Source organism: Saimiri boliviensis, chromosome 3, assembly GCF_048565385.1.
Source record: "Saimiri boliviensis isolate mSaiBol1 chromosome 3, mSaiBol1.pri, whole genome shotgun sequence".
Lineage (NCBI taxonomy): Eukaryota > Metazoa > Chordata > Mammalia > Primates > Cebidae > Saimiri > Saimiri boliviensis.
The window spans coordinates 148,667,726-148,693,999 of record NC_133451.1 but is presented as its reverse complement, the minus strand read 5'-3'; the positions used below and the strand labels follow the sequence as shown (position 1 = coordinate 148,693,999).

At 39.7% G+C, this 26,274-nt stretch overlaps 2 protein-coding genes across 4 annotated transcripts in view; one reads left to right on the top strand and one right to left on the bottom strand.

Moving 5' to 3' along the window:
• MGAT4D (MGAT4 family member D) overlaps positions 1-6,287 on the bottom strand; it is a 51,759-nt gene extending 45,472 nt beyond the window's left edge. The window contains exon 1 of the mRNA XM_039479154.2: positions 6,106-6,287. Within this exon, the coding sequence (XP_039335088.1) occupies positions 6,106-6,199 (94 nt within the window). The 5' untranslated portion in view covers positions 6,200-6,287. The remainder of the gene's footprint in view (positions 1-6,105) is intronic.
• Positions 6,288-19,917: 13,630 nt separating this feature from the next.
• The window catches only part of ELMOD2 (ELMO domain containing 2), a 31,714-nt gene continuing 25,357 nt past the window's right edge, over positions 19,918-26,274 (top strand). Inside the window, exons 1-3 of one of the 3 annotated variants that reach the window (XM_074396888.1) lie at positions 19,918-20,035; positions 21,169-21,320; positions 23,211-23,239. In XM_074396888.1, the coding sequence (XP_074252989.1) occupies positions 21,179-21,320; positions 23,211-23,239 (171 nt within the window). In that variant the 5' untranslated portion in view covers positions 19,918-20,035; positions 21,169-21,178. Of the gene's footprint in view, positions 20,036-20,070; positions 20,580-21,168; positions 21,321-23,210; positions 23,240-26,274 lie in introns of those variants that run through there. The other 2 variants (XM_003928025.4, XM_074396887.1) reach the window with 2 other exon arrangements.

Sequence of the window (26,274 nt, the reverse complement as noted above, 5' to 3'; positions counted from 1 at the left end):
TCATCCGCCAGGCAGAAGAATCCCAGCAACAAGGGGCTGTGACAAAAGCAGAGCTAGGGAGGAAGAATTCAAGCAGGAGATGGATATCTCTTAAGGGAATAGATAGCAGAGACACCACAGCAAGCCCCCAGAAGCAGCCACAAACTACCTCTGCAGGAGCATTAGCTGTCTGCCACATACAAGAGTCTTCCAGAGAAATTGAAACCACCAGGCTGATGTCATGGAAGAAAACCTCTGCCTCCCCAGCTCTTTCCCACCTCGGTACCACAGGGAAGCACAAGAAAGGAGGAGGGCAGTGCAGCAGACTGTTTATCCAAAGATGGTTTCCAGGTCAAATGGTGTGCACTGTGACCTTCCCTGTCACACATCAAGAAGTCAATTTCTCTACCTCCTTGAATCTGGGTTCATCCTGTGACTGCTCTCACTATATTAATACATAGCAAAAGTAATGCAGTACTAGTTTGGGGTATAGATTTTAACTGGCTTGGCAGTTTCCACTTCCTGCCTTTTAAAAGGTAGTTGCCTTATGGGGTGGGGTGGGGGTAGTATAATTTTGCTAAGACCACAATGTTGTGAGAAACAAACCGAAGCCATGAGGAGAGGCTTTGGAGGATGCACCGCTGTGTGGGGAGAGGAGAGAGAGATGCCGGAGTTGTGAGAGAAAAAGACTTAGTAGTAGAGTCTTCAGCTTCAAATGTCCCAGTTGATACCACCTCGAATTACAGACAAACTGACCAGTGGAGCCCTGTGTGAATTCCTGATCACTAAATCAGGAGTTTAAAAACAGTGGTGTTTTGAGGTCAGGAGACCAAGATCATCCTGGCCAGCAGGGTGAAACCCCATCTCTACTAAAAATACAAAAATTAGCCAGGTATGGTGGCATGTGCCTGTACTCCCAGCTACTCAGGAGGCTGAGGCAGGAGAATTGCTTGAAACTGGGAGGTGGAGGTTGTAGTGAGCGGAGATGGTACTGTGGCACTCCAGCCCGGGCGAAAGAGCCAGACTGTCTCAGTAAACAAACAAACAAATAAAGTGATGTTTTAAGCCACTAATGTTTGTGACAGTTTTGCCATTTTTTCATCTGCCATTCCATTTTCCTTGAACCATGAGTTTTGCCTGTCCAACAGAGAAAGGAAAAGAAAGTTTTAAGTTGATTAGGAGATTAAAGTTTTAAAAATAATGAAACTGGGTCTTTAAAAACAGGAATGAGACCGAATAACCAAAAGTGACCAAGAAGGACACAGAATAAATGTTCATTATCTCTCTAAACCTCTAAGCAGAAAAGGGGGCTCAATGGAACACATGTGAGGAGTTACTGGAAAAATAAAAAGACATTTGTATTTATATCCCAAGTGAACTTTTTCAAAAATAAAGTCTTATGGTTTCTATATCCTGAAGAGAATTGGGTACTGTATGTCTATCATTTCCAGTTTCTTGCTTCCTTATTCCCACTATATAAATTCTTTTAATCAATTAAAAATGATATATACAGAAGAAGACATGTAATACATAGGTAAGTTCTGCAACATAATGTAATATTAATAGCATATCATCCAAACTAATAACTGAAAGTTACCCAATGCCGCTGCTTCCACCTGCGGATTCCTCTCCCACCCCATCTCATAATGTTACTACAGTACTACAGTACTCTCCCAAACTGTATCTTCTTATTGTTCCTTTAATTTTTAAAATGTAATTTTATCACACTTATGTATGTCCCGATATAAGATGCTGTTTAGTTTTCTTCATTCCTGGACTTTCTAGAAATTGTATCTGTTGACACTCTGTCTTTATAGGCCCCTCTAAATTTCCTTTGTATGATCAAAACTAGAACCCTGTTGCTTGTCCCAGATTTCCTTGCCAGTGGTATTCTCATTATATTTTCCCAATGGGAGGCAGTTGTGCTATAGTAGAAGGTGTATGAAAAGAGATAGTATTTCTTCTTTTGGCAATTCTTCCACCAAACTGCCAGCTCTTGTTGGAGTGAGAGACATTGAGGCAGTGGCCAGAGGCAAGAGTAGTAGCAGGCCGGCCACAGGGCCAGGATTGTCAATGACAGTGGAGGGCGAATGTTGGCTTTTCCAAGGGAGGTAGCTAGCAGATGATTAGGGGCTCCTAGACTGGTTGCATTACCCAGGAAACACTCACAAAGAAGAAAATCTGGAATCGGTCACCTGATGTTCTTGGGCTTAAATGCAGTGATGAGCCACCACACTGCCCATGGAAAATAGGACACTAGAATTCCATGACATGCACTGGCAAAACAGTTCCCTTCATTATCATCTCTGGTTGACTGGGATGAAGTACCCACTCAAATTCAGATCAAGGCCCTGCTGCATTCACCAAGAATGTGGGAATGATAACTTCAAGGATTATGGGTGAGATGGCTTTTCAACACTAGAGACCATTCTCAGGATTATTTCACACTATTACACTCTACTCCTTGAAATTTCTTCTTGGCTTAGCTCTTTCAGTTTTCTAGCTTTTCCTTGACTTTGAAATACTGGAATTTCCCAAGACTTACTCCTTTCCTTCACTCGCTAGGTGATCTCATCCCATTTCATGGCTTTAAATACTATATGGTAACAATTCTCAAGTTTATACTGCTAATCCTGATGCAGGCTGATATAGCCAACTCCCTATTCAACTCTTTCACTGGAATCTCTAGTAGGCACTTCATACATAACAGAAATATTGACTTACCCTCAAACCTGCTTCAACCCCAATCTTTGCCATTTCAGTAAATGGCAAACCCGTTTCTCTAATTATTTAAGCTACTCATTCTCAATCAGGGATGATTTCTCCCTCAGGAGACATTTGCCAATGCCTGGAGACACTGTCGCAACAGAGAGGGGTGCTGTTCCTGGCATCTCCTGGATGGAACCCAAGGATGCTGCTAACCATTTTACAATGTATGGGACAGTCCCCTTTCCCCAAAGAATTACCCAACACAAAATGTCAGCAGTGCAAAGGTTGAGAAACCCTAGTTTAAGTTAAAAATTTTTGGAGCATCCATGATTCTTTTCTTTCTTTCATAGCACACATCCAATAATCATTTCAATGTATGTGTGAGATCATGTTACTCTTCTGCACAAAACTCTAACGGCTTCTGATCTTATTCAGAATAAAATGCAGATATGGTCTCCATGTTATAATACTATCACTTTCCTTGTTCACATTGGCCTCCTGGCTGTTTCTCAAACAAATCAAGGAGATTATACCAAATGCCTCTGTATTTGCATTTCCTTTTGCCTGAAATACTCTTCCCCCAGATCTCCACATATGATGCTTCCTTGCTTCATTTGGGAATCTGCTCAAATGTAACTTGCTCAGATAATCCTTCTCTGTCTAAAACAGCACTTTACCTTTCCCTAACTCTGCCAACATCTAATATCATATAGTAATTATGTCATGTGTTTGTTGTTTATTTCCCCTAAGAAGAATGTAAGCTTCATGAAAGGAAGGGGGTGTTCTTTGATGCTGTTCACTTGGTGCCTATGATATGAATAGGTAGTTATTAAACTCATTGATTCTTTCATTATTTCAACCATTCATTTATTCATCAAATATTTAGCATGCTCATTACATGCCATGTAGTTTTCCACATGCTGGGATGCAGTAGTGAAAACAGCAAAACAGGTAAAAATAGGAAACACGTTCTGTCCTCATACAGCTTGCATATTTATTGGTCAAATTATGAACTGTTAATACTATGAGCTTATAGAAATGAGCAAAAAGGTTATCTACCCATAAAATTTAGTTAATATCTTCTTCTTCTTCTTCTTCTTCTTTTGGTTTTTAGTTTTTCCAAGACAGAATCTCACTCTGTTACCCAGGCTGGAGTAGGGTAGCACTGTCTTGGCTCGCTGCAGCCTCCACCTCCTGGGTTCAAGCAATTCTCCTGCCTCAGCCTCCTGAGTAGCTGGGTTTACAGGCATGCACCACCACACCCTGCTAACTTTTGTATTTTTAGTAGAGACAGGGTTTCACCATGTTGGCCAGGCTGGTCTTGAGCTTGTGACCTTGGCCTCCCAAAGTGCTGGGATTACAGGTGTGAGCCACTGCACCCAGCAAAATTTAATTGGGAGAAAGAATAAAACACTAGGTGGTGGCCATCTTTTAATAAACATTCCCAAATTTTCATTGATAGAAATAACAACTATAGGTTAATTTTTAAGACATTGGGACTATTTTTGGTGCTTTATAAAAATCATTACTTCAGAAACCAAGTGAAGTCTGTGTTTTCTTTTGTTGATGTAAGGACATCTCATTATAGGACTGATATCCTAATTATTTTAGAGCAGAAACATATACCTAAAAAAATGAAAAATCTGATTTGTCTGTTATTTTAAGAGTGTTTAATTCTCAAGAACTATATCTTGTTTCTGAACTTGAACATATGAATAATGAAAATATAAATCTTTGAGGAACAAACTTCTTTTTCCTTGTCATAACTAGAAAACACACCAAAATGATTATAAGGATCTCAAAGTCTTCAGTTTCATTATAAAATCATTAGTGGTATTAAAACTTCTTCTGAGGTTCACATTCTAAATTACCTTCCAAAATTACTAGGCCGGGTGTGGTGGCTCACTCCTGTAATCCCAGCACTTTGGGAGGCTGAGGCAGGTGGATCTCCCGAAGTCAGGAGTTTGTAACCAGCCTGACCAACATGGTGAAACCCATCTCTACTAAAAATACAAAACTTAGCTGGGCATGGTGGTGCATGCCTGTAATCCCAGCTACTTAGGAGGCTGAGGCACGAGAATTGCTTGAACCCAGGAGGCAGAGGTTGCAGTGCAGTGAGCCGATATTGTGCCACTGCACTCCAGCCTGGGCAATAAGAACAAAATTTCATCTAAAAAAAAATTACTACAAAACTTTTCATTTTACTTTCTAATTACAAGAAATCATTTAGTTTTTGTTACAGGTGTGCTTATTGCTCATTGTGGCAAAATAAAAAAAGACATTTGAATAATGTTCTTTATTGAAAATGAAGAGGAGGGAAAATATGTAAAATGACTATAAAGATCAGTAGAAATATTATAGCACAGATAAATTAATACACATTTCTAGTCTTTGAAACAAGTAGGGTATAGAATATTTGGTGTATATGATGATAAAATCTAGTATTAACTTGAAGACTAAAACATGAAGTCCCTCCCAAACTTCAACCTCAGCCACTCCTACCAAGATTATCTTGTATGCACCTAAGTCATTCATGTGTTCAATAATAAAAATGAAAATGTAACTGAAAACAACCAAGAGCAACCTTGGAACGTTGGGTTCATCATTTACAGCGTTCGTAAGTCTTAAAATTGAAAAATTCAACTACTTGAATGCTCAAATGTTACACTGCGGACAACTAGGGTTGAAAGATCAAATAGAGGACACCTGGCTAAATTTGAAATTCAAATAAACAAGATACACATATTTTAGAATAGTTACGTCCCATGCATTTTTTATGCTAATAAATGATTGTTTATCTGAAATTGAAATTGGCACTTCTATGGGCCAGGAGGAATTCCATCTTCTGCGTCGGAGCGGAACGCAGCCCGGCGGTCCATCGAAGTCCAGGCGCTGGGCCACGGCTGTAGCTGGTCAGTGACGTCCCTCTCCTTCATCCCACCCCTTTTCAGCTCCGCAAAAAAACACTCCAGGGAGGCAGGAAGCGTGGCCTGGTGATGTAATCAAGACCACGAAAGAGGAAAGATGCTGGCTGTGTAAGAGCAGTTTTTGGGGTCTGACAGTCACAGTTTCGAGAAGGAAGAAGAGGAGAAGGGAAAAGCAGGGCACAGATGGGGCCCTTCAACCTTTGAAGAAACGGAGCGGCGGGTCCTCGGGGCTAGATCTGTAAGCGCGCGCGCCGGCTGGGCGGGGCCGGGGAGGAGGAGGTTGGGGCGCGGGTTGCAGCACAGCCGCCGCTGACCCGAGCGTGGCCTTGGCCTCGGGAAGGCTCCGACGCGGGCCTCCAGGGCCAACTCCCGCTGCCGCCGCCAGCCTCCAGCATCGCCCCCGCACTCGCCGACCCCGCCTCGCCAGCGTTCCTGCAGCCCCGAAGCCCCGGAGGCGCAAGAGAAGGCGGGAGGAGGCCCAGCTGCTTACTGGTTTGAGTCGTCTTGTAGATGCAGAAGCAGGAGAAGCTGAAGAGCGCGAAGGCGACCAGGGCGATCGGCAGGTTCACGGGCTTGATCCTCATGGCGCCGGCCGGGCTGCGGGCGGCCGGCGGGCGGAGGTGGCGGGTAGCGCCCGGGACCGGGTGAGCGCGCGGATCCCCCTCCCCCCGGTGCCGCGTGGGTCCCCAGCACACCCGCCCCGGGAAGCCGCCTTCCCGCAGAACTTTTGCACCCTTTGCTTCCTGCTCTAGGGTTCAGCGCGTGCTATGAACCGTTGGCCAGGGCTGCTGGTCGTTAAAAGCGGCAAAGTAGGGAAAGCGCCCCATTGCCTGGCCCGTGATGGCTGCGCAGTAACTGTTAGGCGACTTTCCTGGAGCAGCTTATCAAACTTTTACCCCATCTGGGAAACACTAGAACCTCAGTAGGATGAGACTCTCTATGGGCTCCTTGACCTCTCCCCTCTAATCACTCCTCTTATTGAGGATTCACTGGCAATCTGGTTATAAACATTCTCCTTCAAATCAGCACTCCACGTTGGAAGGGCTCGTTTCCGTCCCCTTAAGAGGGAAGAAAGATTTGAACATAGGCCAGCCTGAGGATGCCATTATAGCCTGCATGTCCTCATGCGCTAATTACTAGGAGCTGAGACTTTCCACTGAGCGGGGACCCAGCTGGATCTCAAAACAAGGAGCCAGAGAAAGAGACACCTCAATTGTGTTCTCTTTCACCCCTTCAGTCTGTTGTCGGCGCTTGCCTTTGGCTGAGCTGTGCTGAAAACCAGAAGACAGGGAACTTCAGCTTGATGTACTAGATGGTACAAACCTGGGGAGGTTCTTCTAGACTGTGGAGCAGGTTGGAGAAAACTAGAGATTAGGGTGGGAGAAGGAAGCTATTCAGCACAAAGAGGTATCTTCACACTTGGCATTTCACTGCCTTCCTGAGGTCCTGTGTTGCATTTTCAACCGCCTACCCAGCCCTTAAGTTGGGATGTCCCACATCAGATTCAAGATGTCCAAATTTCCTCATCAAGCTATTAATAGCTGTTTTCCCAGAGCCCCTTGATTTTATCAGTGACATCATAGTTCTTCTTACAGTCATTTTGAGCCACATGCTACATGCTGGCCATGGGTTGGACAAGTGTGATGTAAGGTCTCTGTCTTTCATTTTGATATCTATCCCTAGGTCCTTGTGGATAGGAACTTCCAAAACGATTCTAAGTTACACCCATGGTTGAGGGAGAAATATATTCAAAGCAGATTGAATTAATGGTAGTTGTCTTAAGAAATGCCCTTACATGTGTTAGTATCAGTGGTTATGGAGGTCTAGGGAAGGATAGTTGTGCTAGATGCCTGAGAAAAGAGGGTTCCCTTATTTCTTTGCTGTGTGGTCATGCATGATAGACAAGCCCTAGAAAGACCTGTCTGTGGGCAGAAGCTGACTTACCATTTCTACAAGGAAGCATGAGAAGCAGAGAGGGAAAAGTTTCAGTTAGACAGGAGGAATAAGTTCCAATGATCTCTTGCAGAGCATGGTGACTATAGCCAATTATAATGTAATATATATTTCAAAAGTCCTAAAAGAGTGAACCTGAAATGTTCTCACCACAAAGAAATAAGCATGTGACATGATGGATACGTTAATTAGTCCGATTTGATCATTGCGCAATGTATACATGCATCAAAACTTCACACTATACCCCATTACATGTATATAATTATTGTCTATTAGAAAGAAAGAAATTTCTAAAAGAGACTTTAATGCCATCAAGTAAACAATAAATAATTGAAACAAGATTGCATACATAAACCTTGCGGGTAGAGTCAGTGCAAACAGTGGGAACCAAATCAAATTTTGATAAGCTTAATCATCTCAATAGTTTACAAGGCCAACGTTGCATAAAGAAAAACTGCAGTTGTACATAGGTTTACTAGGATAAGTATATGTGCCTAAAATGAAAGTTCTGGGATCATTTCCACTGCTAAGTTAAGGAAAATTAATTTAATAGTCAAGAGCTTCTAGTTATTGAATCTTTCTAAGTTGAGCTCTAATTGCTTCTGAGTGTCAGTAGTTTCATTGGTATCAGAGGGAGAAAACCAGGAGAGCTATCTAAAACTAGTGCTTTAATTTATCCACATAGTCCATCTCTGTGGAAAACCTGAAGAGACCATGGTGCTAAGCATAGAAGAATACTTAAACCACTGAGACTTCATGTGACAAATTCTTTAAATGCAGCGACACTGTAACTGGATAAACATTTTTATATCCAAAGAATAGAAAGGAAAACTTATTGCTTTTTTAAAATTTCTGTACACTTGGCACTTTAATATAAACTACATGCCATTATAAATCAAATCTTTATATAATACAAATCACAAATCCAAGTAAACACATTTTCTTCATATTCGCTATTTATTTGCTTCCTGGCTTTGGTTTAAACATATCAGTGACTAATTAGTTAATACCAGCTCCAGGAACAACTAAACTAAATCTCCATGGTTTAATAGAATTTTGTTTTGTTTTGTTTTGTTTTTCCTTGCTCAAGGAATGTCTAATCCCAGCATTTCCACTTGGTTTGTAGCTTTCCACATGATCAGAGGCACAGCCCCTTCTGTTCTGTGGTTTCTCCTCTCCTCTAGGGTTTAGAAATCCTCTTCATCCCACTAAAGGATTAGGAAAAAGCATGTGTAGAAGAAAGTTTGACCAGAATTGACACAACTTAATTCTGTTCAGATTACATTAGTGAGAAAACTAGAGGCAAAAGAAGTGGAAACTATAGATCCTGGTTGGGTAGCTGCTTCCCCTCCACACCTCTGCCACACAAGCAGATTACAGACCTTGAGTGTCAGCCATCCATCTCTGCCACATCACCTAAACTGAAATCAAAATGATAGTGTTTCTCCAAAACATCTCCCTCTCCCCCAAATAGGCCAATTACTCATTTCTGGATTCAAGAAATTAGTATGATTAAGGAGTACAGCACTATTAGAAAGGAAAATAGAATGTCCACATTAAAAATCTAACTACTTTTTACACCGTGTTTGAAGGTAAACAGTGTCACCATTCACTAACAATATAGTGTTTGGAAGAGTTTTCAATCTTCCCTAAATTTGGCTTCCTGATCAGTAAGAGGGGGATGGATAATAGCTGTTCAAGTTGGTTAAGATTAAATAACATTCACAATCATTTAGTAATGGAATACTATTTGGCCATAAAAAAGAATGAAATTATATCATTTGCAACAACATGTATGGAACCGGAGGCCATTGTGTTAAATGAAATGAGCCAGGCACACAGAAAGACAAATATCCACGTTTTCACTCATATGTAGAAGCTTAAAAAGTTGATTTCATGGAGACAGAGTAGAATGATAGATACCAGAGGCTGAAAACAGTAAGGAGGATGAAGTGAGGTTGGTTAATGGTTATAAACATACAGTTAAATTGAAGGAATATTTGATAGCAGAGTAGCTATCTATATAGTTAATGACAGTGTATTGCATGTTTGAAAATAGAAGACATGAAATGTTCCCAATATATAGAAATGATACATATTTGAGGACTAATTGTAGAACACTAGCCATGTGCAGGGTGCATAAACCATCATCCCTTTCCCCTAGAGGCAACCAACAATGAACGTGGTAATGAAGTCTGGACAGACACTATAACAGTAATATCACGGAACCTTAAATCTTAAAGAGAACTTTTAAGTACCATCTAATTTAATTTGTTAAATTGTAGATTAAAAGATTTAGAAAGGCAAAGTGCACAGTTAATTTGGCAAATTGAGATATAAACTAACTTCTATTTCAGGAGGCTCTCTGTTATTCCAAAAACTTTTACACAGTAGAAGGTGGGAAAATTCTATGTGTAATCCTTTTGCCTTTTCAGACTGCTACACTGAGCGTAGGCAGTGCAGGAGAGGAACTTTCTGCTCCTTGTTTTCCTGCTGCCTGTTGGCCCACTTCCATTCATGTTTTTTCCTCAAGAGAAGAGAATGCTAATATGTTCTGTCAGAACATGAGAAATTGATTAAACTTCATTTATTCAAAGCAGGTTCACCGTACATTAAAATTTCTTATGCATACCAATTGCCTCTTCTCTTTTCCACTATTCACTTGCATGTAACTGGCAGATATATTAAACCAATCTTGTTTCTCAGGAAAGATTGTCCATCTCTATTTCTTATTCTCTCTGTTTTTTGTTTGTTTGTTTGTTTGGCTACCTAAAGGGTAATTATATTCTAAGATTAAGATTCTGGTTTCACAGAGAAAGTGGGACCTTCTCCACCTAAGTCCCTAGGTCTCTCAACCAACCTATGTGCATCTGCCTGGCCTTATCAGATACACCTACATACAAACCAAAGGCAATAGTGGAATGAAATTTGGAACGAAAAATATATTTTTGAGTAGTACTGAGGAATCTCCGCTTTCTTGAATTCTCAGAATAAACAGCAATGGAACTGCTGATTTTAGAAACTGCTTAATGGAAATAGTTCCTTGGTATGACTACTAATCATCAACTTGTTGCAGTGGTCAGTATTTGATCCACAGAAGACCTAAATTAAATATCAATGCCCCTTTTGGAGTGTGCAACATCTGAAATACCTTAAATTTATACTGAAAATAAAAACTTTATATGCATTTTGTTAACAGGGCTCTGTGGAAGCATTAAAAATATAAAGGGCAGTGGCAACCCAGCTTGGTTTTATGATGATCAATGTTGAGCTTCCCTGAATTATATGCTTCTGCCCCTAACTACTGTAGACATTGGATGAGGGGAAACTCCTCATGCATAGATTCCCAGTATGATAGTCCTAGTGAGAAAACAAGGATTCGAATACACAGAATGCCAAGGCAGATTTGTTCTCACAGCTACTGATCATGAGCTTTGTCAACAAAAAGAAAGTTTAAGCTGTTTAGAAGAAAGTTAATGGGCTCGGGTGGAGATAGTAACCAGAATAAGAGAAAACAACACTGAATCAGGTAGAATGATTTTTAAAACTTTTTTGAAGGATGGGTGTGGGAGGGAATAGAGAAGGAAGAAATTGACAGGATCATTACAAAGGGTTTGACAGCACATTAACAATAGCTTAGAGAAAGGAAACCTACTCTAGCTCCTGTATCTACTGTACCTAAGTTACCCTATCAGATCTGTTCCAATTATCCCAACCTCGATGAGTTTAAAGGCAGCAAGGATGAAAAAAAAATTGGAAAATGAAGTCTATTTAGCACAGGATAATGATTTTAACTTGTCTATTAAGGTTGTGGGTAAAAGGATAAATAACAAGGGAGGCCTGGGTGCAGTGGGCATGTCTGTAATCCCAGCACTTTGGGAGGCTGAAACAGGAAGATCACTAGAGCTCAGGATTTCAAGACCAGCCTAGTGAGACCTCTTCTCTACAAAAAATAGGAAAAAAAAAAAAAAGTCAGGTGTGGTGGTGCACACCTGTAGCCCCAGCTACTTGGGAGGCTAAGGTGGGCGAATCACTTGAGTCTGGGAAGTTGAGGCTATAGTGAGCCATGATGGCACCACGGCACTCTAGCCTGGGCAACAGAATGAAATTGTATCTCAAAAAATAAAAAGAAAAAAAGAAAAAGAAAAACTTGAAGGAGAAGAAATCCTCATATGACCCCTCGTGGGGGTTCCAAGATTGTATGATATTAAGTTCATGTTGAATGGCAGAGGATAGTGAAAACCTTTTTTGGAATTACTGGCTATACCATAATCATGATGTAAAATGTACCATAATAGCAGGGGAATAAAAAGACAATATTAAGGTAGCACTAGAATCACTACGAAACTACAGATGAAGAAATAAAAAACAAAAATCCAATTTCTGCCTTTATCTGTGTTGATGAAAAGCCAAACTCAGTGAAACACTTGAAGATATTTATTCTGAGCCACATGTGAGGACCATGACCTGTGACATAGCCCCAGGAGGTCTGTTCTCATATCAAGTTGACAATTACTCTACAGATAGGATATGTTATTGACATGCACAGTCCTGGTCCTAATGAAATCTGGGAACCCACATAAAGTGCCTAGAAAAGAACTAAAAAATAAGCATAACCCATAAATACAACTGAGAGAAACAGTGCCAGCCTGCTACCATTCAGACAGGGGTTCAGGGATTCTGTGTCACAGTTTTTCTCCAGATTACATGCAGAATTTTCAGGTCAAACATGTACATCAGCTTTAATTTGATTTGCGGGGAGAACAGTTCTGAAGGTTTATTCCATCATCAACCATGATGTGGCTTTACACCTGAGCCACAGGTTTATTATTCTCTCACCCTGAGACACTCAAGAGGGTACAGAGTGACAGTACTTTCCCCAGTGACATCATTTATTTGTTCTCCTGTTTTTCTTATCTTAATATTTCACCTTTTTTCCATTTGTCACCTGTCAGAATACAGACGTGGTCTCCTAGGCAGGGGCCTCTTGTTCAGTCATATTGTCAACCCACAGAGAAGACAGCAGTAGGAAGCTTGCCAGGGCCCTGCCTTTTGTCCGTTCTTGGGAAGAAGTGGCAGGGCTGCCTTGGTCAAGTACAACATAGTTATATTCCCACAACATGAGGTGAGTGGGGGAAGTTGATGAACTTATGGCCAATCCTTGTTTGGCCACATGATATGAAGACACTACCCAGCATAGGGGTTTCCTGAAAAATATGTACATGTATGTTCAAAGCAATAGAAGTTGTGTCTTGGGCAGCAACTTTTCCTTCCACTAGATCACCCAAATGCAAGAGAGACAGAGAGAGAGAGAGAGAAGAGAGAGAGAGAGAGAGAGAGAGAGAGACTTCCTTCCCTCCTCTAGCACCTAAAAGCCTTTTTAAATCTGTTTCTCCATTACTTACCCTCATATTTGGACAGAGCACACAGTCACCTGAATGAGCCAGCCAGCTCTTCATGGCCTGTGTTTTATACTGTATTTTTAATAACAAATATTTCAATTATCTGTTCTCATATCAATTTGACAATTACTCCATAGGTAGAACATGTTATTGACATGCCCAAATCATGTTGAGATTCTTTCTGGGGGAAGGGGCTACTTCTGCACAGTGGCTATATGGAATACCTTCTTTAGTACAGTGAGATGTGTGATAGCGAACCAAATGATTGTATAATACCCTGTTCCAAGTCCTTGATAGTGTTTGTGGCTACAGCCTTAGCCCAAGATGACATATACATTAAACTTATTTGAATCTTCTGGGGGGCTACAAACAGTAATCCTGTATAGTCCATTGGCCCATATGCTCAGACTTCTGTGTCCAGGAGATTTTCCCAAAGGGCATTTTTAAATGGCTATTTTTGGGTTAGCATTCATCTGTCTCTCACCATATTAGTGGCTTAGTAAGGAAGAGGTGGAATATATAATTATTTCATCCATTCTTGCATGGCTTTGGCATCACTGTGCCTACTTAAATTGCCGAGGTGACTACTTCTAGGAAATGGCAGGTGATCATCTTCACATTTTATTCATCTTTTGAATCAATTTGATTATTATTGTGGGCATCTGTTTGACCCACTATCGTCCTCCATGGAAATCCCATGGGGCCTTCCACAGTCAAATCTCCTGCACTGGGGTATTCTTAGTGTTAACTTAGCAAGATTCTCAGATTCCTGGGCATGGTGGCTCGTGCCTATAATCCTGGCTACTTGAGAGGCTGAGGTGGGAGGAGTGCTTGAGCCCAGGAGTTCAGGGCTGTAGTGAGCTATAATTGTGCCACTGTACTCCACTCTGGGTGACAGAGCAAGACAGCATTTCTTAAAAAAAAAAAAAAATCAAATTTCTGACCACATTACTAGATAATTAGTTACTATCTGACACTGTAAATATCCAAACATTGCCCTGAGGTTAAAAAAACTAAGTTGTTCTTCTTCCACTGTCATGAACATTGTTCTCAACTCAGTCTATTGCATGAACTTACTGTTGTGTTATTTGACTTGGTTTTTACCAGGTATAGCAAATCATAGCAGACTTTTATACTGGCAGTCCTGCTATACAGCAACTCTCATGGATAAACCCAAAAAAATGTTTTATTTGGTAGAGAGTCATGAGGTTTAGATCATTCAGCAACAGAAGGGGTCTGCTAATTAGCTAGTTCTAAAGCAAGGATGCTACCTCCTTGTGTATGGATTATAATTCCCCAGAGACACCTCTCGTGACATGAATTCTTTTGAAAATTGTATCGTGCAGATTTCTCTTTATTACAACCTAATTTTTATATCACTCGTGATATAATAGGCAGTTCAGATCTTAATATAATTTGATGATATTAAGTTATGGGGACTGTTTTCAGTGGAGTCCAGTAGCTTGCCAGTAAATGGGCTCTCTAGCCCCATTATCAGGAACTTCTTGTGTCAAAAAAATCCCAGTGGCCGCCACAAGGTGGTAGTATTATATTTTAGTCAAAGCCTCTAATTTGCATGTACTGCATTCCAGTGTCAGAAACTTCTAAAATCATGCGTGAATGTGCTGGAATCCTGAGGTCCCCCTAGCATATTTGGGCCACTGCCCATTACAAATTTTCATAGCTTGTCAAACAGTCCCTTAAGATATTGGGTTTTCTTTTTATTGGCAGAGTCCTAAAGGGAACATAATACCGTTTGTAGAATATCTCTGGTGACCCAAAGGTACTTTTACGAATTTTATGGATTGGGCTAGACTGAATCTCAGCTGAATTGATTAACCATCCCACTCATCTTATTTGCCACTGTAGGCCCCAATTCTGAGGTTTTTTTTCCCTCAAAGCAGGAAATCCTCCTAGTGCCATCAATATAATGAATTAACTTAATTTGATAATGATCATGTTGAAATCTAATTCCTCCAAATTGTAGCAGCGAGTTGGAGCAGATGGATATCCTTGGGGAAGGACCCTAAAGATATGTTATATTCCTTCTCATGTACAAGCAAACTGTGGTTGATGTCTCTGAGTAAGATCAAGAGGATAACATTAGCCTAATGTAGCACACAAAAAAACAGTCATATTTATCTTGCTGGACCTCTTGTATAACTTGTACAATGCCTAGCACAACAGACACTTGTTTAAATCATGGGAACTACCTTGTTTAAATCATAATAGTTAACTGTTATCTCCAAAGCCTGCTCTTTTTCTCCTGGGTCACACAGGATTAATAGAAAGCATTCGTGGAGATTAGCACTTTCCCTCCCATTGTTTCTTAATGAAAGATAATATTTCTTGTGTCCTTCCAGAATCTAACACTCCCTGATTATTTACTACAAAGAGGAGTGTGTGTGAGACTCAGGGCTTCCATATTGCCTGACTAATTAAAACCAAGTGGAGGGCAGACTCCTCTATCTTTTAAAGACATTTTGCTTGGCTTTAAGCTGGTAAAGACAAGAGCTTTCATCACATCCATGAGAATTACATATTCAGGTGTAGACCAAAAATAAATTTCTAAGACCCCTGCAACCAACTGAATGGCCCCTCCTCTTGGTCAGTGGGATTTCAAAGAAACCTGAAAAATTAGATAAGGTCATGATGGGAAGTGGCGGGGGGGAGTCAAATGTGCCTCATTATACCCTCCTCCTTTGGAATTCAGGCACAACTGACAAGCATTAATATTGAAACAGAAATCTTAAGACTGAAAAAGCAGACTCTTTGTAGCAATACGATACCAAATTCCAACCTTACTCTTAGCATGGCATCACACAACAGATAAAGCAGGCTCTAGAAGTATCAAAGTATTTTATCTCAAAATACGTCGAAATGGCCCTGCACAGCTGTTTCTTATGGGATAAATTGGCATTCTGTAGAGAATCCCCTTCCCTAGGTGTTTTTCTGATCCTAAAGAGATTAGCGGAGAGTCTAGCGTCTCTTAAAGGTCTAAATAGAAAACAGTTGCCATCTATTGCCTCTAAGGGTGGCCACCTGTGAGATTTCATCTACGTAATAAGAACCTTGGTCTCCACAACCCCTAATCTTAACCCAGACACTCCTTTCTGTTGATTCCAGGTCTTTAGATAATAACTTAGCTCTTTCAAGCAATTACCGATCAGAAAATCTTTGAATCTACCTATGACCTGTAAGCCCCCCACACCCATAACTTCAGATTGTCCCACGTTTCTGGACCAAGCCAATATACACCTGACATGTATTGATTGAAGTCTATGTCTCCCTGAAATGTATAAAATCAAGTTGTAACCCAGCAACCTTGGGTACCTGTTATCAGACCTCCTGGGAGTATGTCACAGGTCATCGTCCTCACTTGTGGCTCAGAATAAATAATCTTCAAGTATTTTACTGAGTCTGGCTTTTCATCAACACAGGTAAAGACAGAAATTGGATTTTTGTTTTTTATTTCTTCATCTGTAGTTTTGTAGTGATTCTGGTGCTACCTACTGTAACATTTCGATATACTCCAAACTTCCATTTTCATACCTTAATATTGTCTTTTTATTCCCCTGCTATTATGGTACATTTTACATCATGATTATGGTACATCCAGTAATTCCAAAAAAGGTTTTCACTATCCTCTGCCATTCAACATTAACTTATATCACACAATCTTGGAACCCCCACCAGAGGTCATATGAGGATTTCTTCTCCTTCAAGTTTTTCTTTTTCTTTTTTTCTTTTTATTTTTTGAGACACGGTTTCACTCTGTTGCCCAGGCTAGAGTGCCGTGATGCCATCATGGCTCATTATAGCCTCAACTTCCCAGACTCAAGTGATTCGCCCACCTTAGCCTCCCAAGTAGCTGGGGCTACAGGTGTGCACAACAACACCTGACTATTTTTTTTCCTATTTTTTGTAGAGAAGAGGTCTCGCTAGGCTGGTCTTGAAATTCTGAGCTCTAGAGATCTTCCTGTTTCAGCCTCCCAAAGTGCTGGGATTACAGACATGTCCACTGCACCCAGGCCTCCCTTGTTATTTATCCTTTTACCCACAACCTTAATAGACAAGTTAAAATCATTATCCTGTGCTAAATACACTTCATTTTCCAATTTTTTTTTTCATCCTTGCTGCCTTTAAACTCATCGAGGTTGGGATAATTAGAACAGATCTGATAGGGTAACTTAGGTACAGTGGATGCAGGAGCTAGAGTAGGTTTCCTTTCTCTAAGCTATTGTTAATGTGCTGTCAAACCCTTTGTAATGATCCTGTCAATTTCTTCCTTCTCTATTCCCTCCCACACCCATCCTTCAAAAAAGTTTTAAAAATCATTCTACCTGATTCAGTGTTGTTTTCTCTTATTCTGGTTACTATCTCCACCCCAGCCCATTAACTTTCTTCTAAACAGCTTAAACTTTCTTTTTGTTGACAAAGCTCATGATCAGTAGCTGTGAGAACAAATCTGCCTTGGCATTCTGTGTATTTGAATCCTTGTTTTCTCACTAGGACTATCATACGGGGAATCATGAAGAGTTTCCCCTCATCACAATGTCTACAGTAGTTAGGGGCAGAGGCATAAAATTCAGGGAAGCTCAACATTGATTATCATAAAACCAAGCTGGGTTGCCACTGCCCTTTATATGTTTAATGCTTCCACAGAGCCCTGTTAACAAAATGCATATAAAGTTTTTATTTTCAGTATAAAGTTAAGGTATTTCAGATGTCGCACACTCCAAAAGGGGCATTGATATTTAATTTAGGTCTTCTGTGGATCAAATACTGACCACTGCAACAAGTTGATGATTAGTAGTCATACCAAAGAACTGTTTCCATTAAGCAGTTTCTAAAATCAGCAGTTCCATTGCTGTTTATTCTGAGAATTCAAGAAAGTGGAGATTCCTCAGTACTACTCAAAAATATATTTTTCGTTCCAAATTTCATTCCACTATTGCCTTTGGTTTATATGTAGGTGTATCTGATAAGTCCAGGCAGATGCACATAGGTTGGTTGAGAGACCTAGGGACTTAGGTGGAGAAGGTCCCACTTTCTCTATGAAACCAGAATCTTAATCTTAGAATATAATTACCCTTTAGGTAGCCAAACAAACAAACAAACAAAAAACAGAGAGAATAAGAAATAGAGATGGACAATCTTTCCTGAGAAACAAGATTGGTTTAATATATCTGCCAGTTACATGTAAGTGAATAGTGGAAAAGAGAAGAGGCAATTGGTATGCATAAGAAATTTTAATGTACGGTGAACCTGCTTTGAATAAATGAAGTTTAATCAATTTCTCATGTTCTGACAGAACATATTAGCATTCTCTTCTTTTGGGGAAAAATATGAATGGAAGTGGGCCAACAGGCAGCAGGAAAACAAGGAGCAGAAAGTTCCTCTCCTGCACTGCCTATGCTCAGTGTAGCAGTCTGAAAAGGCAAAAAGATTATACATAGAATTATCTCACCTTCTACTGTGTAAAAGTTTATGGAATAACAGAGAGCGTCCTGAAATAGAAGTTAGTTTATATCTCAATTTGCCAAATTAACTGTGCACTTTGCCTTTCTAAATGTTTTAATCTACAATTTAACAAATTAAATTAGATGGTACTTCTAAGTTCTCTTTAAGATTTAAGGTTCTGTGATATTACTGTTATAGTGTCTATCCAGACTTCATTACCACGTTCATTGTTGGTTGCCTCTAGGGGAAAGGGATGATGGTTTATGCACCCTGCACATGGCTAGTGTTCTACAATTAGTCCATTTTTAAAATGCTGGTTCAGATGGGGGAAAGTATGTAGCACTTGCTTCAGTTCAAGGAGTTGGAAGGAATATACATATATACACTTGCATATATTTTTGGAAGTAGAAACAAGAAAGTAATGCTTGGTTGCTTCTGAGCAAGGTGACTGAGGGACCACGAGTTTTGGTGAATGGGGAAGTTTTTTTTCAGTATCAGTTGTCTTTTTATTTATATTCTAGTCTCCTTGCTCTTTCTCCTCCAGGCACATGGGCCTTCTTGCTCTTCCTCAAACATTTCAAAAACCTCCCAACTCAAGGTCTTTGCATTTGTCATTCTGGTGTTTGGAACACTCTTCCTCCAGGTACACCCACGGTAAACTCCGTTACTTTATTCAATAAGGCCGAAATGCCACGTTAATCCTGAGACTTCCTTGACCACACAGTATGTAATAACTTTTCCCCACAGACTCCCCATTACCCCTTAACTAACAACCCCTAATACCTTTAACATTTAGCAGCATCTGACATATTAAATATTTACCTGTTTGTTTAGTGTTTGACTGCCTTTCGGAACACTGCCTGAGCTAACAAACAACACATACTTGTTGAATTAAGAAACTTATTGTTTGAGGTTTTTAAAAAAGTAATCACAAAATTACTTTTTCAACAAAAACAACCAGTTAGGGAATACACATTTGATAAATTAACTTTCAGATATACAGTATTGTAGGATAAAGTCCAAACTTCTTTTCTCAACACATGGATTTTCCTTATCTGTCACGTGTTTGGCCACAGTCAAGTAACCGGTTCCCTTTTCTCATGCATAAAGTGGGGCCATTAATAATTACTTTACAAAATTAAGATGCAATGCAGATGAAAGCGCTTTTTTAACCGTGGCACTATAAGATACCATAAGCACGAGGTTTCTTCCGCGCTTGGAGCCTAGGAATAGTATATACTGTCCAGCAGCGCGAGGGACCTGAGGTTTAAGGAGGGAAAAGCCTCCAGCGCAGCTCTAAGAGACGCTACTCTGGTGCGGGGCTGGACTCCTGGCCGCCGTTGCCGGGGAAACCGTCCGGGCGTCCACAGTAGCTCTGCTCGACCACTTTCCAGTCTTAGCAATAGGTGGAGCGCGGGCCAATCAGAAGAGGCCGGAGGGGCGGGACGGGCAGTGGCCCGGGGTAGGCTGGTCCGCGGTCTCGCTCCCTGACTTCCGGGTCGCGGTGCTTGCAGGGAGAGTTCCGTCGTTTCCGTTGCCGGCTGTTTGCAGTGGGGAAACCGAGGCAGCTCCTGCTTTCCCTAGTTCTTCCGCTCCTGTGAGGTGGCTGCTGTTTCTTTTCCTCTTGCCCAGCGCTGCATCGGTGCGGCTGCGCTGAGAGTGCGCGGGCTGGCGAGCCCCGCGGGGTTCTGCGGGAACCCGAGGGCGCCTGGGCCGGCAGGTCTTTGTGCGATCCCTGGCCTCCCATTCGCGGGCGGCGAGCTAGGGGGGTCGGCGCAGCGACGCCCAGACCCCTGGGGTGCTCTGGCGCCGCGTGCGTCTCCCCCACTGGGCAGTTGCGCACCTTTTGTCATAATGAGCGCGGACTAGGTGGATTGGTTTCGAAGATACTGATCAACCCAGCTGGCTATGCGCTGGTTCTGCACTGACCTGCGGGGACTTGGAGTGTGACAGTCCCTCAGGCCCGAGTCCAGAGATGACGTGTCTGTGGGAATGTTTAAGGCAGGAAGGAGACGAGCAATTTTGTTTTTAAGTATCTCCCCCTCACTAGTATCTCCCCGACTTTCTCATTTAGAAGCTGAAGCATTTTCTTATGACATAAGATCCAGTTGTATCGAGTGTGTACTTAAAAACAACAACAAAACTTGTTAGTATTTCTGCCCTTGACCTATTGAACAGAAAATCAAGAATGAGCTAAGGTGTTATATACTCCGTGTTCAATTTGTATACTTAAGTTTGTTAGCCATAAGTAGTGTTTTTATTTAATGGCATCACCTGACTGGGACAGCTGTAGCGAATTATCCACAAGGGATAAGAAGACCGTATTGTATAAAAACAATTCTGATATTTTGGTATATTTTAATTGTTGATTAATTGAGGTCTTTTTGATCTTGAACTATTGAGCCCAATTCTCAAAGGATGAGAAATTAGGAAACTTAGATGTGAAATACAATTATGTAGCAAAAAGTGCAAGCCATTATTTTGTTCTGTCAAGCCATTGAATAGTTTGACTAAGTTGTTTGAATTTTAGTTTTGAAAAAGTGATAATTAAGTGGTATATATTACACCTGCCATTGTTTTTAGATGCCTAATTAAACACTGTCACAAAACAAACACAATGGAATAATAGATACTAACATGATTTGAGATTTGATCAGTTGTATAAACTAATTTTTTTAATTTTAAAATTCAGTTTAAGGTCATTTAAGTTTGTCTTGTATATTTCCTTCTTCCAGGAAAAAAAAAATGTTTGTTTCTTTGTGGGAGTTCTTCTATGGGCACTTTTTTCGATTTTGGATGAAATGGCTCTTACGACAGATGACTGGAAAGTGTGAATTGCAGCGAATATTTGATACCTATGTAGGTGCACAAAGGACACACAGGATAGGTAATGTTATCTGAAAAAGAAAAAATACTAATAAAAGCTTAACTGAATGTTTTTCTCATCACTCACAGTGACAGATGTATTTCTTGTGTATCCTAACAACTCAGTTAAACTGAATTTCATATGCTTTGAAATCCCACTTTGACTCCTTTGGCTCTAAAATTGTATGACTTTATAGAAAAAGAATGATTATTTAATTGCTTATTTGTGGAAAGAATTATCTTCTCTGACTCCTGAAGTTTATCAGTAATTCCTTAGACTGTAGTTGTAACCTATTTTCTGGTGAAAAATCTCTATACTTACACAATCCCTTTGAAAATGTCATTCAAATGGTGGGAAGAATGAGTTCCTCAGTCTAGATCCGTTTTTATGCTTAGCATCTTCATCCGTCTTTTACTTTCTTACTGTTACTTATGAAAGGACAGTAATTAGGTATCCAGTGGTCCGTGGGAAAGATTATTAGACTCATTCTCACTATCCAGTGGCCACATTATATTGAGCATTTGAAATGTGACTAGTCTAAATTGAGGTATGCTGTAAGTGTAAAATAAAAACTGCTTTTCAGAGACTTTGTAAGAAAAAAAGTCTCAGTAATTGTTTATATTCTTTTTATGTTGAAATGGTAATATTGTGCATATGTTGGGTTAAAAATATATTAAAATTAATTTTATCTTTCTTTTTACTCTAATGTGGCTATAGAGAATTTTAAAGTACACAAATGGCTCACATTTTGGCTTGCATCATATTTCTGTGGAACAGTTTTGCTCTGTTACCTTCTAAAATAGATCAGTTTCTGGTGCTTCATTGAAAATATTACTCTAAAATTTGAACACAGATGAGTAAGAACTGTGGTTTGAAGTCACTTCTTTTCAGCCAGGGTAAGGAAGATGAGGAAAGTGCTGTAGCTCATGTTCTATGTTAAATGGAAAATTGTAAATTAGCCAGATTTCCTTTTGTGTTGACCAAGTGTGCTTTGACTGAGAAGTCAACCCCTGTAAGGTTGAGAGAGTGGAGTACTGGCAATTGGAATCTGTATCCAAGACAACATTGGAAGAATGACAGACAGATGCTGCCTCACGGGCAGCTGGTTGATTAATTTTCCTAGTTTTCTTACAGCTTCATGGCTGACTTACATTATTGCCGCTCTTTTGATTTGCTCTTTTGACCATTCAGAAGAACAAAGTACCTCTTGATAAGAAATCTCTTCAGACAGTATGGGTTGGTGTTTTATAGTGTGGGGGAAGAATATATGTATAAAGGCATTCGTTTGTGGCAAAAGCATTTTTCTTAAATTTTTCAAATTATTGAGAAAAGGAGATTATTCTTAAATGTGCCAGTAAATTTTTTGAAGAGACCAATAAAAATGTTCCTGTCATTCTTGATATAGAAACCAAGAATGGAGAAGCTATTTGCTATTTATCTGGTGACAGAATGGTTGACCAGATAATCTGAAGTTGTTACTCCATTGTTGTTGATTAGGTTGCTATCACCTCAGATCTAAATGCTCAGGCTAACAAATGCAAATGCAGCAGAGAGCACTTGCATCATAGTCTTAAGATGAGTTTCTGGGACCTGAGCTGTTGTGACACAGTCATGGGTGAATTTGCAGGGATTAGTAAGACACTTTGGGGTCTACACAGAAACAGATGATCCCAGGTAATGAGGTTGGTGTCACCTCTTTGGACTGTTGTTGTGTTTGGTTGAGCTTTTTGAAATCAGATTTATACTGTAAGATTAAATTTTAAAATGCTTGCTGTTATGTAGAAATTATATCTCCTGAACTATTAGTTTATTACTGGTTTTATATTTTTACTAGTTGTTTATTATGGAGTAATTTACAAATAGCACTCAAATAGTAACATCTTTATTTATTTATTTATTTTGTCATTTCAGAAAATTCCTTGACATACTCCAAGAATAAGGTAGGATAATACAAAGGCAATAACTCTTAAAAAACTTAACTTGGACATATTTTTTCTTAAAAAAATAAAATGCCTCGTTAGACAAGTGTTTTCTATAAAGAGCATTGAGTGAAATTTTCCCCCTTTAGAGGTAATATTCTGTTTTCAAACATTTCTCTATGTATGTGTGTTTTTCTTGTGTATTTCAAAGAAAATACTTGAATAATTTGTCCTGTTTTGAGGTTGTAACTTGCTTATTTTGCTTTAAAAGTTGATAGCTTTTGGGAAAGCAGGACCTTAGGGTGAAAGTATTCTTTTAGCCTGTCCTCAGGATAGATTAGATGAGAGAAAAGCAACTTAGGATAAAGAAAACCCTGGGTTGTGTACCTTTTGGGCTAAAATAATTTGTAACTCATGCTGTGTGTTAGTTAAGCTTTTGCTGTGTAACAAACTATTATAAAATCTCAGGGGCATAAAACGATGTGCTGTTTCTTGCTTATATGTCTATGAGTCAGCTGGAGAAGTCTTACTTCAAGCTGGGGCCAGATTCTTGTCCACTCCATTTGTCTCATCTGGGACTCACGTTGGGGGTTAGCAGGTATCTGGTGAATGTCTTTACCATGGATAACTGAAGGCCCAACCACACAAACATCTTTTAAGTCTCTTTGTGTCCTATCTTTTAGCAACCTGTTAGTTAAAATAACTTACGTGGCCAAGCCAAGTCAAGGGGTGGAGAAATATGATATGCCCACCGTAAGGCTATGGTAGGAAGTAGGTTATATAATTCAATCACAGGGTAATGAAGAATTGGGACCAATAATGCAGTCTGCCAGAAGCTGTTACTTCCCTGTTGTAGTTCACAATTTTGTCTACACATAAATTATTTGATGTGGCAAGAATAGAATATGGGTCATCTAGACCATTGTTTGAAATCCCATAATAGATCACAACTAGTATTAAACAGTAATAGTAATAGAATAGAAAATATTTAGAAATCACTGGTCATAATATGGTTAAATATGTTTTAGGAATTTTTTATACTATTATAATTATTTTTAATATGTATGTGTGCATCTGTATATATTTTAGACATCCACATAAATGTTTGTTCTTGGTCATGATGTAAAATGTGGCTCAAGGTCAAAAATGTTGATTTGCTACTATCTAGTGATATGAGGTACTGAATCATGTCAGAAATAAAATAGACCTTCTTGAGTGTTGCAAGCATATCTGTTATGTTCTGGAGAGTAGCCTTTAAATTAGGTACTTTCATGATTTAGTTATACTCTTTAAGAATGGTCTATGTAAGAGTAACTCATACATATAAGTGAATATTTGGGGGGAGAGTCCAGAGTTACACTCCTTTGTTCAGAATTGTTAGAGAGTGGTTTATATATATATATATATATATATATATATATATATATATATATTTTTTTTTTTTTTTTTTTTTTTTTTTTTTTTGAGACAGTCTCACTCTGTAAGCCAGGCTGGAATGCAGTGGTGTGATCTCGGCTCACTGCAACCTCCACCTCCTGGGTTCAAGCAGTTCTCCTGCCTCAGCCTCCCAAGTAGCTGGGATTACAGGCATCCACAACCCTACCTGGCTAATTTTTGCATTTTTAGTAGAAACAGGGTTTCACCATGTTGGCCAGGCTGGTCTCAAACTCCTGACCTCAGGTGTTCCTCCTGCATTGGCCTCCCAAAATGCTGGGATTACAGGCGTGAGCCACCATGCCCAGCCAGTATGTTTTTTAAAAATGAGAATATGGAGGTCCTGAAAGCTAACAAGTTGCTAGTTCTAAAAATTTATTTACCTTATCTATTTATATAATTCCTTTATTTGAAACATAGGATGCAGTTTCCCAAAATAACAATATTATAAATTGTAGCAGATGTACTTGAGGAGGTGTTATATTTCTGGTTCATTACAAGAATTGTTCTTAAACCTAAGGATGAATCAAAATCTTCTGGAGGCTTGTTAAAACACAGATTATTGGGCCCCATCCCCAAAATTTCTGATCTGGTTCTGATCCTATTTCTGGCATATTCTCAGGTGGTAGTTCTGTAGCTGTTCCTGCTGGTGGGAGCAGTGAATTGAGGCACTGATAGCATATTAGTATGCTATCTGGAACTATTGTGGATTGTAACTGCTCTTTGTTTCCATAGGAAACAGTGTGTGCATTTTTCAAACTGACCTTAAACAGGTTGGTTTGGAACTATTTGGGTGCTGAAGCTTCTAGAATAAATTGTTCTGTGAAGCCAGTTTTCTTTAAGCCGAGACATTGTAAAGAAAGTGAAACCATAGCTGAGCTCTTTATATTATACCCACAATCCCCAGCCTCCAACCTTAATTCTTCAGTAGTGTTTTCTTCAAATACTCTGACATCTCTCAGCCTGGAAGTTGACCAACGCTACCACTGCTGTCCACTAAACTCTTTCTGGCCCCTTTCATTATTCTCTGACTTTATCTACTACTATTCTTGCCTTGCTCACTGGTCATCACCACTGTGCTCTTATTATTTTACAAACACATCAGCATGCTTCTAGTTTATGACCTTTGCACCAGTTCTCCTGTAACTAGAATTATCTTCCACTTAAAAGCTTAGCTCACTTCCTCATTTTCAGGTTTTTCCTCAGTTATGACATTCTCTATGAGATTTTCCATGACCATTCTCTACCTAAGGGTACACCCTTGTCTCTCTCTATCATTCCCTTTCCTTGGTTGTTTCACCATAGCACAGACCATCACCTAGCATATGAAATATTTTACTTACTTTTCCATTCCTGAAAAGAAAAATACATTTTGTTTTGTTCACTGATGTTTTTCTAGTACCTGAAACAGTATCTGGAATGTGTTAAGGACTGTGAATATTTATTGAGTGAATGAATGAATAAGTAAGAAATATAAAAGGATAAAGAATAAGTAAATGAAAATTTACTTTGTTTTCAGAATAGAGTCTGTAGTGTTTATATACTAATTTACTATACAGGTTCTGGAACTAGGGACTCAGTATCACATCTGTCAGTGTACTTGTTATTACTGCATTTGTAAC